The sequence below is a fragment of the Corvus kubaryi genome, unplaced genomic scaffold, assembly GCF_017639235.1.
Source record: "Corvus kubaryi isolate FWS band 111438036 unplaced genomic scaffold, C.kubaryi_AGA036_p1.0 134, whole genome shotgun sequence".
NCBI classification, from domain to species: domain Eukaryota; kingdom Metazoa; phylum Chordata; class Aves; order Passeriformes; family Corvidae; genus Corvus; species Corvus kubaryi.
This window is the reverse complement of record NW_024580668.1, coordinates 12,586,263-12,600,549: the sequence shown is the minus strand read 5'-3', so window position 1 is coordinate 12,600,549 and position 14,287 is coordinate 12,586,263. Positions and strand designations below refer to the sequence as shown.

General features: G+C 55.3%; 1 protein-coding gene across 4 annotated transcripts in view; it reads right to left on the bottom strand.

Annotated features, from left to right (window-relative positions):
• Window positions 1–14,287, bottom strand: part of RALY (RALY heterogeneous nuclear ribonucleoprotein) — a 117,698-nt gene that overhangs the window by 6,300 nt on the left and 97,111 nt on the right. For all 4 annotated transcript variants that reach the window (XM_042050904.1, XM_042050895.1, XM_042050913.1 and 1 more), the window contains 5 exons: window positions 12,458–12,722; window positions 7,894–7,966; window positions 1,373–1,420; window positions 1,034–1,194; window positions 548–661 (listed from right to left, as the gene is read on the bottom strand). In XM_042050904.1, the coding sequence (XP_041906838.1) occupies window positions 548–661; window positions 1,034–1,194; window positions 1,373–1,420; window positions 7,894–7,966; window positions 12,458–12,713 (652 nt within the window). In that variant the 5' untranslated portion in view covers window positions 12,714–12,722. The remainder of the gene's footprint in view (window positions 1–547; window positions 662–1,033; window positions 1,195–1,372; window positions 1,421–7,893; window positions 7,967–12,457; window positions 12,723–14,287) is intronic.

Genomic DNA, 14,287 nt, shown 5'->3' with positions numbered 1-14,287 from the left:
GGATAGGATAGGGATGGGGATAAGGATTGGGATAGGGATAGGATAGGGGTAGGATAGGACAGGATAGGACAGGATAGGGGTAGGATAGGACAGGATAGGGGTAGGATAGGATGGAAGAGAGGAGAACAGACTAAAATAGAACTTGGATAGGATAGGATAAAATAGGGATAGGATAAAATAGGGATAGGATAGGAAAGGAATGGGAATGGGAATGGGAAGGAAAGGAAAGGAAAGGAAAGGAAAGGAAAGGAAAGGAAAGGGAGAATAAGATAGGACAGGATAGGATAGGATACAATACAATAGGATATGACAGAGTAAAACAGAATAGTAGAACAAAAAAGCAAACTGAAAAAAAATACAAACGATATGACAAAGGAAAAAAAATCTCATCATTTTAAACCCCAACTCCATTAACTTCAGGAATTCTGGTGTGTAATTTTGGCCTGTGATTCTACCCTGGAACCTGGGGGTTGACATTTCCCTGTCAAAGCCTGGAGGGAGTTGTGATGCCAAGGCCAGCCCTGAGGCATCCTTGCACCCCACTGACCTGCAGACAGCTTCTGTTCCTCAGCAATCTGCTCCAGCCGGCCCAGGAGAGCATCAATGTTGGATTTGATCTGTGTCAGCTCAGTTTTGATTGTCTGCAGCTCACTGCTCTTCACTTGGAGGGAGGAAGGAAGGAAAGGAAGGAAAGGAAGGCACTCAGTGCCCTGCAGAGCACCCGCGGAGCAGCCCCACCCCGCGCCTGCCCCAGGGCACTTCCTGAGCAGACAGAAAAACCACGGAGGAACCCCGGGCTGGCAGCTCGCTGGGAAACTGGCAGGGAAGCTGGGGGGCTGCTCCCAAAAAAGCCTGTGGGCGCTGTTTCAGGCAGGCTGTGGAGGCCGAGGCCGGCCTTTGGCGCGCTCAGGCTGCACCTGCACTTCCCCAGCCGCACCCCCCGCAGCCGGGCTGCTCTTTCCAGGCGTTCGGGGCTTTCTGAGGGGTTTTTTGGGAGGCCCCACGCGTGTCCCCAGCCCGGGCACACACTCACACTTGAGCTTGGCCGAGCTGTTGGCGATGGCGGCCGACCTGGCGAAGAGCTTGACCGGGAGCGTGGCCTTGACGCGCCGCACCAGGGGGATGGTGACCCGCGGCCGCTTCACCGGCACCACCCGCGGCACCGGCGACACCCGGCCCCGGTACTCGAAGATCCTGAGGGGGAGGCAGAGGAAGGACGTGGCAGCCCTGCCGTGGGGTGCCCCAGCCCCAGCCCCCGCAGCGTTCCCGCTGATCGCGGCCATCGGATCCCACCCCACAGGCTGGGCTGGGCCCCATGCACCCCAATCCCTCCCTCCCCTGCCCCACAAAGCCCCTCTGGCTGACGCCTGACCTGTCGTAGAAGTCGTCTCTGTAGTAGTCATAATCGAAGTCGTAGCCACTGCAGAGACATCAGGGCATCATGGGTTAATTAGTGCTGGTAACTCATTATTATTGCCCCCTCACGGGCTGCTGAGTGCCCCCAGGGCCACCAAGGGTAAATAGGTTGATCCCCCTTCATAAGGGACTCTCATTCAGCAGGACATGGACAGTCCTGGCTGCAGGGAGATGGGCTGAGCCCAGGAGGAAGATTTGGGGGGCTGAAGGCACTGGAGAGGTTGATGTTGGCAGCGGGGTGTTAGCCTGGTTATCTCAAGGAGGAGCAAGATGTGTGTGGAGGAAAGTCGGGACAAAGGGCATATTTATGGGGATATTTATTAATTTAAACCTCTCTCCCCCCAGCCGGGCAATGCCCACGTCCTGTTCTCTTAAGCTTGAGCTGCATTTTAACCTAAAGTAGGAGCATTCCCCACTCCCTGGAGACCCAGTAACACACATTCCCCCCTTGCTGCAGCTGTTTTTTCACAAGGCAGCAAAAACCAGGGGGTCTGACCCCACACATTGGTACCAGTTGCCCCAGCTGAACACAGCACCCTTCCCTGGTGTGCTGAGGCTCAGTTCACACTGGCTAAGACAGAGGTGATGCTGGTGGTCTCTTCTCTCTGCTCTGAACAAAGACAATTAGTGCAGCCCCAGAAAGCAAAGTCTGTCCTGCCTCCTGAACTGCCTGAAAAGAATGGGAAGAATGATAGATTGATGCAGGGAGAGGGACGGGCTCAGCCAGGAGGAACAGGGGAGAGGGAAGGATGACCACCCAAGTGTGTAGTTGAGAGTAAATTTGGTGCCCTGCATCTTTGACAGAAGCGACAAGAACAATGTGAGGCTGGCTGGGATGGCTGGTGGGGTGTGGTTTGGAGCAGGAAGTCTCTCCTGCCTATGCTGGCATTGAGGTCCCAGCCAGTGTTAAGTTTCAGTAACTGGTTGGCTTCCTAAATGTGTTTTTTCCACACTCCTTGGGTTCCCCAAATGCCTGTGGCAGCATGTGGAGACCCAGCCTGTGCCCTGGGGGAACCTGAGGGTGGCTGGATACACCAGAGCTGCTTTGGGGCCAAAGAGTTGGTGCCAGGGTGCTCATGCACCTCCTGCCCCAGTAGTGCCCTGCCATGGGGACTTCAGTGAGGAGATATTCCATAAAGCTGGGCTTTATCTCTGAGCAGCTGCTGCCTGCGGCATTCCCAGCTGGCTGAGGGTGGGATGGGGAGAGCAGGGTTGCACTCCTGAGGAAAGAGCACTGGTGGGGAGATGTGGCTGTGGAGGTGTTATCACCACAACCCTTCCAGATTCCACTGCTTGGTGGAAAATAGCCATTTTTGACCGATGAATTCCAGATTCTTTTCAGGTGCCCTCCCCTTCAGACCTGAGTTGTAGCCAACATTCCTGCTGGGCTCAGAGGACACAGGAATATCCCACAGCCTCTGTCCCAACCACTGCATGATCTGTGTTTACTTATTCCCTCTTCTGGATTGAAAGGGAAAGGCACTTCCTCGCAGGGCAGCTGCTGCTGGAATGAGCCCAGCTGTGTGTGGGGCTGAGGGGATGGACAGCAGGGAACGAGGCACTTCCATGGAGCTTTTCATGATTGGTAACTTGATTTCACCTGGGGTGAAACCTGGAGATACAAAAATTCTCCAAGAAAATAGCTCCCCTCAGCCTGCCAATTTATTTTGATCACCGAGGATGTTTGACTCCAGGTCTGTTTGAATCCAATAAATACAAAATACCATCAAAACAGGAAGCCATTTGAAAGAAAAATTGAAGAAGGATGCTTCTACACTGTCAGACTCTCCCTCTTCAATTTTCTCCCTCTCCTTAGATGCAACTCAAATGAAATTGCTGTGATTTTGTAATATTTTCAATCCTGACAGGCTCTGGTGAAGTGCTTCTGGCTCTCTCTCCAGCAGAGACAATGTTCTCCCCAGTCCCAGGCAAGAGGAGACAGTGGCATCTCCCTGCAGCTCCAGGGCTCCAAGTGGGATGAAGCAGTGCCTTTATCCACACCCTCCATGGGGTGTTGCTCTTGCTGGAAGCTCCCCGTGGCTTGGAGACCACGAGGCAGCTTGGCAGGATTTGTTCATAAACAACACAAAGCTTGGGAGTGTTTGGCAAAATTTTGAGATGCCCAAATTCCTTTTACCTGACCCCATTTCACACTCCTGGTCTGAGCCAGCTTTTCCTCCAAGCCTTTGCTCCCTGGCAGAGCTGTGGGATCACACATGGGCAGCTCCATGGACACATGGGGATGGAGAGGAGCTGCAGCCTCAGTCCCAGCACACAGCACTGCCCTGGGCAAAGCCTGGCACCTGCAAACAAGGAATGGAGCCCTGGATGGCCTGGGCACCTCCATCTCCAGCACTGCCCCTGCCCTGAGGCATTTGGGCACCTCTGCCCTGCTCCTGGGCTTGGCTCCAGCACCAACAGGAGGAAGCTCAGCCTCCAATATCTGTAGATCCAAAGACAGAGAGGCCCAAAAGCTCATGTGAAGCCCCAAGCCTCTTCCCAGAGCAGTCAATCTGCTGGATGAAGTGGCCAATGAACCCTGGCAATGTTATGACACTGTGTTATTCCCTATTTCCATGGGGAATGTGGGAGCAAAGCTGGGCAGCCCTGGGTTTTCCTGGTGGGAATTGCTCCTGGCAGTTCTGCAGGGTATTCCCAGAGGCAGTGGGGGGGTCACACCCTGCCTGGACTGCAGGGCAGGGGCCCCAGAGCATCTGTGGGTGCAAAGCCCGAGGGTAGGGGTTCTCCTGCCCTGGCCCTGAATCCTTGTGGGATTGGAGATACTTCCATCCTTTCAAAAGGAATTAGGGGCATAATTATCCCAGGGAGCTGGTCCTGACTTCCCAAAACACGAACCCCAGCCTCTGCAGTGCTGCTTTGATTCCTGACCATGGGACAGCCCTCAGGGAAGGCAGGGGGCTGGAATGAGGGGTTTGGGGCAGTCTGGGGCTGTGTGACCCTGCTGTGACACACCAGTCACTCGTGGCTTAGCAGGTGATCCCAGGGAGGCAGTGGCTGGATGGTTTTAGCAGCATCCCTGGAATCGGGCTATGAGCACAGGGCAGGTCTTCCCAGATGAATCCAGGAAAACAGCTGGTAAAAGGGAGTGCCTTAGCATGGGTGATTTATCCTGAAAATTTCACTGCATGTAGGATAAAGCATCCTGAGACTAAGGGGTTGTTTCTCAGCGACCTGGCAGGTCTGTCTTTGTGTACAGGAATAATTTTTGCCATTTTTCTATCGGCCGGTGACACTGCACCCTTTCAAAATAAGGGACAAGCAGAGGCAAAGGCTGGAAAGCAGGAAGGCCTCAAGGAACACCTCCTGCTGCATTCACTGCCTTGGCTTTGTTTGCCTTTAGCAATCAAACAACATTTATACTGACTCAGGTTCAAAATGCAGCTGTTCTTAACTGAAGGGGGATTGTTTGCATGTGCTGCCTCTCCATCACATTTGTGGGGCCACTTCTGAGCCTGTACCTGAACAGCAAATGTGCATTTGAGCACCTGTGCTTTAATTACTGCCTGATACTGCTAATCACGAGTGCCATGTTGAGCTCAGCTCCCACCCTGCTGCCATGGCATTACTGCAGCAGGCAAAGGAATACCTGCTGGAAAGCTGCTTGGAAAATGTGGCATTGATCAAACAGTGATCTGGTGGAGCTCTGTGAGACTCCTTCCTCCTGCAAATAGCCAAGGCAGTGGGAAATAGAGGAATGTGGGATGAAGCCCGGCATTCCCAAAGTGCTGGGGCTGCTGTAGGCTGGGACATCATTGCTCACTTCCCCCTCTGCCCCAGAGCTGCTCTCAGCCCTGTCCATGTGGATTTGGCACTGGGATGTCACTGCTCCAGCACCAGGGCCTGGGAGGGGTGTTCAGGGATGGGCTGACACCAGCTTGGGGTGGAACGGGATGGATGCCGGTGTTCACTAGCTGTGACAGTCAGTCAGCAGTGCTTTGTCCCTGTCACCATTTCAGAGACCCCTCCTGGGGCCACTGAGCTGCAGACACCAGCAGCTCTTGCTCAGGTTGTCCTCTCTGTCCTTTTGGCCATGGAGCAGCTTTAGCCCCAGCACTGCAGGGCAGGGCAGAGATTTGTCCCTCCAGAAGCCCAGAGGGGCCCTGGCAGAGCCACCTTCCCTTCCCAGCCAGCTGACAGCAAGGTGGGATCGCTGGCACCAACCTGAACATGGCCCCAAATGCCCCAGGAAATCCTGTCCTGACATTTGCTGTGCAGGAGAAAAAAAAAAGTGCTGCCAGAAGGCAGATTTGGAGAGACAGTGAGTGCCGGCCTGGGGACATGGTCACAGCACCTCATTTCCCAGCCAGCCCCACGGGCAGGATGGCCACGCTTGTGGCGGTGGCCGGGATGCCGGGCAGGAGCATCCAGGAGCCTTCCCTGTGCAAAGGGATGCTCTGGGAAGTGCCAGAGGGAGGGAGGAAGGTCCAGAGATCCAGGTGTGGAGGAGAGCAGTGAGGGCAGCGAGGCTTTGTAAGAACTGAAGGTGCCTCGTGTGGAGACACCTGAGAAAACTGACAGTGGCATGAGCCTGGGTAGAGCTGGATGGGAGGTTACATCCCCAAGGATTTCTACTGAACACCTGGACCCCCCCTCGGGCTGGTGGACAGCTAAAAATGTCACGACTGTTGCTTCCTCTGTGTTCAAAATGGAACTTCCCTTGCCTTGCCTTCCCCTCGACCCTCCCATGCGGACTTGGAGTGAGGCAAAGCAAAACCCAGCCTTTAGAAAAATCCTCTGCTGTGTGTAACAGCGCCTCTATAAATTACAGTGCTCTGATTTTTGAAGTCTAACGTTTAGAAAAATTGACGGTGGTTCGGGAAGCTGTAAGCACAGCTCACTGCAAACCTGGATTCCCCGTTTTCCAGGAGATATCGTAAGTTCTGCCAGCCCAGATGGCAAAGTTTTAATCTGACAGCCAGTCTGGGATGAAACATTGCTGGAGCTCGGAGCAGTGCAGTTCTCTGGCCCATATTTTAGCATACCCATATTTGTGGGAGGGAGCAAACATCTCTCTCAGCAGGCTGGAAGTCTGAAACATTGGTCATTCCAGAGGAAGGGATTAATGCTCCAGGCACGGGTGAGCAGTAAATGAAAAGCTCGTTAGTGCAAGATGTATGGAAGGAGCTGGTGTGCCTTATGGCCCCGGCCCCATGTGAGCACTCCACGTGCAGCTGAACAGCAGGAGTTGCATCATCTCTACTCCCATCTCCTTCCCCTCAAGTGTCATCCCCTGGGAATCCAGAGAGCCACGTCCTGTGAAGGGCCAAAGGGTCCCAGGATGGGAGAAATGTGCCTGAAAGCTGCACAGAGGGAGCTCAGCTGAGAGGCTCCTGGAAGGAACCCAGAGATGCCCTGTGGGTGGTGGGAGGCTGCTGGGGCTCTGGGGGGTCTGGATGTGCCAGAGCTGCACTTTCCAACCAGGATTTGCCATTCCACAGCACACTGGTGCAGGACCACACGGCTGAGTCTGAATCACAGGGTTCTCTTCACCCCTTGCACTTATTTCTTCTTTTTGTGGAAAAGTCTCCAGTTCTCCCATGATTTCCCCTTTTGCTACACCCACCTATAACCCCAATACTGATTTTAGTCTTTTCCTCCCAACCTCACACCTTCCAACTCGTGATTCAGCATGAGACTGGCATCAAAATTGTGACAATTTATAAATAAAACACATTTGGGGACCTTGTTATTTGGTTTTGGGTTCCTGAACCTGCAGGTCACTCCTGAAATACCTTTTCAACCACAAGCAAGAACTTAATGAGTTTCTCCCACATTCCCCTGACTCCAGAGTATGGGGCTTAAATGAAAATCTTCACCTCTTGTGGAAATCATGATAAATTCTCTTGAGCTGAGGGCTCACTGACATCTGTAACACACTCCATGTGCCACACACCTCTCCATGTCCCTCCTGTCCCTCCTGTTCCCTTGATCCCTCATTGCTGCTCCTCAGAACAGGCTCCCTTGGGACTTCCCCCGGCCTCTTCCTTGCTTCACCTCCATTTGTCACCCCCAGGGTTTCCCACTTTCTTCCCTTCTCCTCTCCCTTTGACAGTCAGTCTTCTCTTTCCCTGAATTATCCCTGTTCCCTGTTTTTCCCCCACACCCAGCCCCTCTGTGCCCACTCCTGCTGCCTGGCTGGAGGGGGGTTCTCCTCTTGCTCCCCCTCCTCCGGTGTGGTTAAAGCACAGGGTACTGCTCACCCTTCTCCAGCCCTCTCCAGGTCCAGCACCTGCACAGGTGGGACCATGCCCAGGAAATCTCCCACACCACCACAGGCACTGGGCCAACCTTGGGGCTGCCACTGCCTGAAGGGCACTGCCAAGGAAAGGAGCCCCTGGGAGAAGCTCTGGATGTGCAGTGTCCAGGCTGCTGGGGGCAGGGAGCTCAGGGCAGTGGTCAGGGGGTGCTGGAAGGCAAAAACAGCAGCCCAGACCTCACACCCAGGTGAACACCTACCTGTACAAGGCAGAGGCTGCTCTCTTCAGCCCTTTGGGTCTGTTGGGTTTGGGCTCCCCGGCCATGTTGATGTCTGCAAGGAAGGGACACGCAGCTGTGACACAGCATGTCCCTTGTCACCTTCACCTGTACCTGGGCACGGAGCTGGGGCAGATGCACACAAGCCTGCCAGAGAGAAACGAGCTCTCCCACACCCCCACCCATTCCCACCTGCTTCTGGCACATCTGGGGCCTGCTGGGGCTCCACAGGAAGGCAAATACATCGTGTTGGCAAACCTCTTCCTTTTCCTTTCCAGAGCCACTCACCATTCAGCTGGCAGTCAAGCACCGTGCTCCAATCCACACACACAAACTCAGGACAGCTTTCTCAGGAGAACTTGGTGTGACAAGGCAAAATCCAAACCTGCTGCACGCTGCTGGCTGCTGACAATCCACCCCTTGATCCTTTGGGAATAACGAGGAATGCTTGGCATGAGCCAGCCAGGCACTGCTATGGATTTGGCTGCGTTAAACTCTGCACGGGGTGCCTGTGCCTGCAGCTGCTCTTGGAGGAGCATCTTCTGCCAGGGGAGGGGAGAACAAGCTCCTCTAATCCCCTGAGGAAATTTTGCTCCTTGGCCTTGGTGCCAAATGTGCTTTTGATGTGAGAATAAAGTGACACAGCCAATTTCATGGAGCTGCCGAGAGCCCGGCAATCCAACATGGGGTGTGGAGCCAGAGCTCAGAGAGGTGAGCAACTGCTCTGTTCTGAGCCCAGGACAGAGCAAATGCCCTGCTGGCTTCTCCAATCAGCCCTAAACCCTGTTGGTTCTTCTGGTCCTGTGTATCTAAAGAGATGTCAGACCTCTGGGCATGTCAGATCTCGGCAAGACAGGATTTCCGCATGTGGACCAAGTCCACCATGAAACCAGGGCCCTCAGACACGGCAGGAATAAAGAGAAAGGAGCATTCATGTAAAAGAACCCCTCGTATTTCAAAAATCAAAGTAGTGGAAGGTGAGGGAGTCAAAGACCAGCTGCTGAGTCCATGGGGTTGGCAAGAATCCTCTTCATCAGCTGGTGTGAGGCAGGTGACAGCCAGGAGCTCGGAGGAACCACATCTGTGTTTCTGGAAAAGGCTGGGTGGGTTCAGGAGACTCTTCAGCACATGTGGGTCACCTACTGAATGTCTTGGTCCTCAGCGGTCTGTGTTGACCTGCCCTGAGGGAACTGGTTCCCCCCAGAGAACCAGGGGCTGGGAGTGTCCCACCCATGGGTACATGCTGCAGCTCCATGACACCGGTGCCCCACGGGAGCATTGGGATGGACCAGAGATGTGGTGGGAGAAAAAGATCCCAGAATGGTTTGGGCTGGAAGAGATCTTCCCTGAAAGACCATCCAGTTCCACCCCTCTGCTATGGGACACCTTCCACTGTCCCAGGCTGCTCCAAGCCCCATCCAGCCTGGCCTTGGGCACTTCCAGGGTTCCAGGGGCAGCCACAGCTTCTCTGGGCACCCTGTGCCAGGGCCTCACCACCCTCACAGGGCAGAATTTCTTCAGTGATGCCTTGCTCTCTGCTACCTGCACCTTAGGGGGCATCCAACCAGCTTTTAGCACATCAGACCATTTAAAACTTTTATTTTTTTATGCTTCATGAAGGGACTTTATGGAGAAATGTGGATGGGGGGGTCCACACGCCATCAAACTAAAGAGCCTAAAAAGTGATCCAAAGGAGCACCCTGACGTAGTTATTAACCAGGAAAATCACCTTCAGGAGCACAGGAAGGCTGCAGCACTGCTGGGATGAGCTGAGCAGGAGCAGCACAGGCTGCATGCGCAGGACACAGTTCTGGAGGAGCACGGACCTGCTCCCACTGCCCAGTGCCTTGCTGGGCAATTCCTTGGGCTGTCTGTCAAGAGACCTCATTCCTGCTGGAGCCGGAGCTCAGCCTCCTCCTGAGCTTGTACAACCAGCGTGGTGTTGGGGGGGCTGAGGGGGCTCAGCCATCGCACCGAGCGCTCCTCTGGAGGCACCTTCCCATCAGCGCCTTCCTTGCTGCCTCCCTCCCTCCATCCTGCCATCCCCAGCTGCAGGGGAGTGCTGAGCCTGAATGCTGAGAGGCTGCACGTGGCCGGAGGGCAGGTCCAGGGCCAGCTGCAGCCAGCGGGAACATTTCACACACGGTTGCCTTTCTGAGCCTGCAGAGCCACCAGGGCTGCTGGCACTGCAGGGGAGAGAGGGGCCCATCCTTCCCTGGTGCAGCCCAGAACACACCCCTGCCCAGCTGCAGCCCCCTGGCTGGGAACCCTTTTTGCTGTCAGGGTGCATCTCTCCAGCTGCCACGCAGTGCTCCTGCGGACTGGAGAGCACCAGGATGGGGACACCCTCCAAGGGAGAGGCACGGGAAACCCAGGAGGTGAGAAGAACAACAATTAGCTCCATCTGCTGGTCCCCACTGCTACAAAGAGCCCTGCGGAGCCCTCCCTCACTGGCACGTGCCAACAGCAGGGAATTCTTACTCTCAGCTATGGTGGTGATGGGCAGTGATCCCACAGCATTCCCTTGAGAGTGAAAAAGGACAGACAAGAGCTCAGCATGCACATCAGCCTGGACAGATTTTTGCATCTCATTCCCATTCTGGCTCCCTCCTCTGCATCGCTGACTCCATCTGCCTACCCCAAGGCAGTACTGATCCCTCCTGCTCAAATCCAGGCACCTGCTCCCTGGAAATGGAGAGGTTGTGCTGTGTCCAGTCCCCATGGCAGGGTGAGGGGACGGTGTGGATCTAGTTTCCAGTGCCTCCTGCGATGACTGGGGTGTCTGGGAGTGTCTGCAGAAGGCACTCCAGAGGTTGCCAGGACCTGCAGGGACAGTCCCTTCAGCAGGGTGTCTGCTGTGTCCCCTGGCAGTCCCAGCCTGTCCTCCCTCTCCACATTCTTACCTGGCCATCCCTCCTCTTTTCAGAGAAAAACTTTCCACCTTGATTGTCTAACCACAGATCTTCTCTGCTGGTTCTCCTGCAAGGGGAGCATCCCAGTGCTCACACCTGCCAGCAACAGCAAAGGGAAGCCTGATGAGCTCTCCCGTGCTCAGACTGGCCCATGAAGGGCGGGAAGATGAAAGGCAGCTGAGTTTGCACCTCGTCCAGGACATGGACAGGACACCCAGCTATCACACAGCCCTTTCGCCTCCTTTTGGAATTCCAGCCCTTTGAGACCAGCAGAGATGAGAGGTTTCAGAGGTTTTCTGACAGAAGGTTTTTCTCATGGCAAACCTTTCATGTCTCTCATCAGCTAAGTGAGCAAGTGCTCCATGTCCCTTGGCCACGTCTCCTGTATCTGTCTGGAGCATCACAAGGAGCTCCTGGGTTCCCCAAGGCCCTCTCCATCCTATCTCAGACTGCACATGTGGGCAACATCTGGGCTGGAAGTATTCCTGGCACACTGAGCTCTGCCAGGTCTGCAGCTCCGCTCTCTGGAGCACAAGAGAAGTGAGCAGAAGTTTCTGGTATCCAGATAAACCTCAGAGGAAGCAGCACAGCCTCAGCACAACTTCTTACCTTGGACTGCTGTGCCAGCAGCAGGGTGGGAATGGGCTGCAAATTGCTTTCCTGGGTGCCCACTGCCTGCAGCAGGCTTGGAAATCACCATTTTTCATTAAAAATCCTGTCCCCAGTTCCAATTCTCAGCTTGGAGCTGGTGACAAGGACATCTCACAATATGACTCCTCAGAACAATCTGCAAAGCAAGGGTGCAGCTGGGGGGGATTTGCTTGTTAGTTCTCATCCCACAGCAGTGCAGAAGTGGGGGGGGAGTTCTCTCATTTCACATCTGCTGGCTGAAGTCAGGCTGAGCTGGTCTGGATATCAGCTCTCCTGACAGGCTGAGGGTAAGGCCTGTCCTGGAAGGGAATCACTGAATCACAGCATGGTTTGGGTTGGAAGGGACCTTAAAGATCATCTTGTTCCACCCCCTGCCATGGGCAGGGACACCTTCCCAGGCTGCTCCAAGCCCTGTCCAGCCCGGCCTTGGACACTTCCAGGGATGGGGCAGCCCCAGCTTCTCTGGCGCCCTGTGCCAGGGCCTGCCCACCCTCACAGGGAACAATTCCTTCCCAATATCCCACCTAACCCTGCCCTCTGGCAAGGGGAAGCCCTTCCCCATTGTCCTATCCATGTCTTTAACACCAGGCAATGTCTTTTCCCCACCCTTGTTCTTCCCCAGCAGTTCAAGGACGAGGCCATGGGATGATCCAGAATCGTGGTTTTGCCGTTTGGCTTCTACAATCACAGCCCACAGCTGAGGTTTTGGGCCACGATGTCACACAGGCTTTTGATCCCATCCCACACGGGAGCTGGGAGCCTTCAGCTCCTGCCTGGGGGTGCTGTTGGAATGCTGCTCTCCAGCTCCGTGCCCCGCCACGCCTCCTGCTCATCCTGCCTCATCACTCGGTCCTCACCGGCTCCTCTCTGAGCCGCTCTGCGCACCCAACATCCCGGTTGGACCGGGCACTGGCCATCCCTTCCCCATCCCCTACGGAACAGCCGAGCCAGCCCGCCCCGGACACCCCGGCGAGGGGACTCACCCAGGGTCTGGCCGGCCAGCATGCGGCCGTTCTCGCCCAGCACGGCGGCGCGCGCGTGCCGCTCGTTGGAGTACTGGACGAAGGCGTAGCCCTTGTGCACGGAGCAGCCGACCACGCGGCCGTACTTGGAGAAGATGGTCTCCACATCCGACTTCTTCACCACCGCCGTGTTGAGGTTGCCGATGAACACCCGCGAGTTGATGGACTTGGGGTCATTCTTGTTCGTGATGTTGCTCGTCTGCACCTTCAAGGACATCTTGGATGCCTGCAAGGACAGGTGGGGAGTCAGGAAGGTGTGCAAGGGAATTCCCAGATAAAGGGAGGGATGGGGAACAAATCTCGCAGCAGAGGGAGCAGCTCCTCAATTTCAACTGGTCACAGTGGGGCAGAACCCACCTCCAGGAGCCCCTGGGTGTTGGGAGACCCCTGGCACAGTCAATCCTAAATTCTTGCTGGCAAATAATTGATCAGGCTGACACCCAGTCAGTTCTGTGCAGGATCAGGAGTTGAACTTCAATGATGTTTGTGGGTCCCTTCCATCTCAGGGTATTCTGTGATTCTACAGTTGCACGTAGGGGAGAAACCAAGATTTAAATCAATTTCACATCTAAGTTTTATAAGGTTTAATGCTGTCATACCAAAGCTTTTACCTCTCTCTGCTGAATCACAACTCAAAGAACTGCTCTTTTTGAAGCAGTCTGCATCCAGCACCTTGGCTGATGCCCACTTTTCCAGGCTTTTCCCTGCCAGCACCTCCCAGCTCAGCACAGCCCTCACCGCGCTCAGGGATGGCTGTATCCCTGTGGGGCCACACTTGCACCTGGAAGGGTACTTGGGATTTCTGGATATAAATGATGTAAGCAGTGATCAGCCCGTGTGCTCCTGATGGCACCTGCACTGCTCTGCCTGCACGCCGGGCTTTGGGCTGGATTTTGTGCAAACAGGAGGTGTCACTGTTAGCTTGGAAATCACCATCAGCTGCATCAGCTGGAAGCCACTCCAAGCCCCTTCCGGCAGCTGCAAGGCAGGATCTGCCGAGCTTCATGCCCCGGGTAGCTTGTGGGGACAGCTTTGCCCTCTGAGGACAAGGGACAGGGCTGGAAGTTGTGTGAAATCCGAGGCAGTGTGAGCTGGCTGCTCAAACTCCAGCAAAACCCAGAGCTGTCCAGAGAGATCAGCTTGATTTGCAGCTCCCAGACCCCGAGGGATGCTTTGGGGTCACCGCTGTGCTGCACACACACGGTGTGGGATTTACCCGGCAGCTGAGCAAGGTGTTTTGTGATGCACATGGAGGTGCTGCTCTTCCCCAGCCCCTTCCAGCAGCACCCACAGCTGCTCCCACTCCCAAGGGCAACTCCACCAGTGCATCCACAACTCCTGGAGGTCCCCGAGCTTGCCACAGGGGTTGTACTGCTACCACAGGGCCTGGTGTCCCCTGCCTGGTGGTCCCCAGCATCTGCCCTGGCACTGGGCAGAGCTGGACCCTGCCTGGCTTTGGGGTTTTGGCTCTCTGGGCTCAGAGCCCAAGTCTGAGCAGCCTGGTCCAAGGTGGGGACAATGGCAGGACCCTGTCCCCCTGGTCCCCAAGTCCTGGCAGGCTCTGCTTGCCCCCAGCCCAGCCTGCCCAAGGCACTGGCAGGGCAGTGTGGGATGCTCCAGCTCTGCTGAGCCCTAAAGCACAGAGTTTCCTTTCCTACACTCCTGCCCTGGCAGGCAGAGCCTGGCAAAAAGCCACAGTATTTTGGGGTCGCATCCAAGACTTTCCAAAGCCCCAGTCCTGCTTCTTCCTTGCGATCTCCTGCACAGAGATTCCCCACAGGACACAAAATC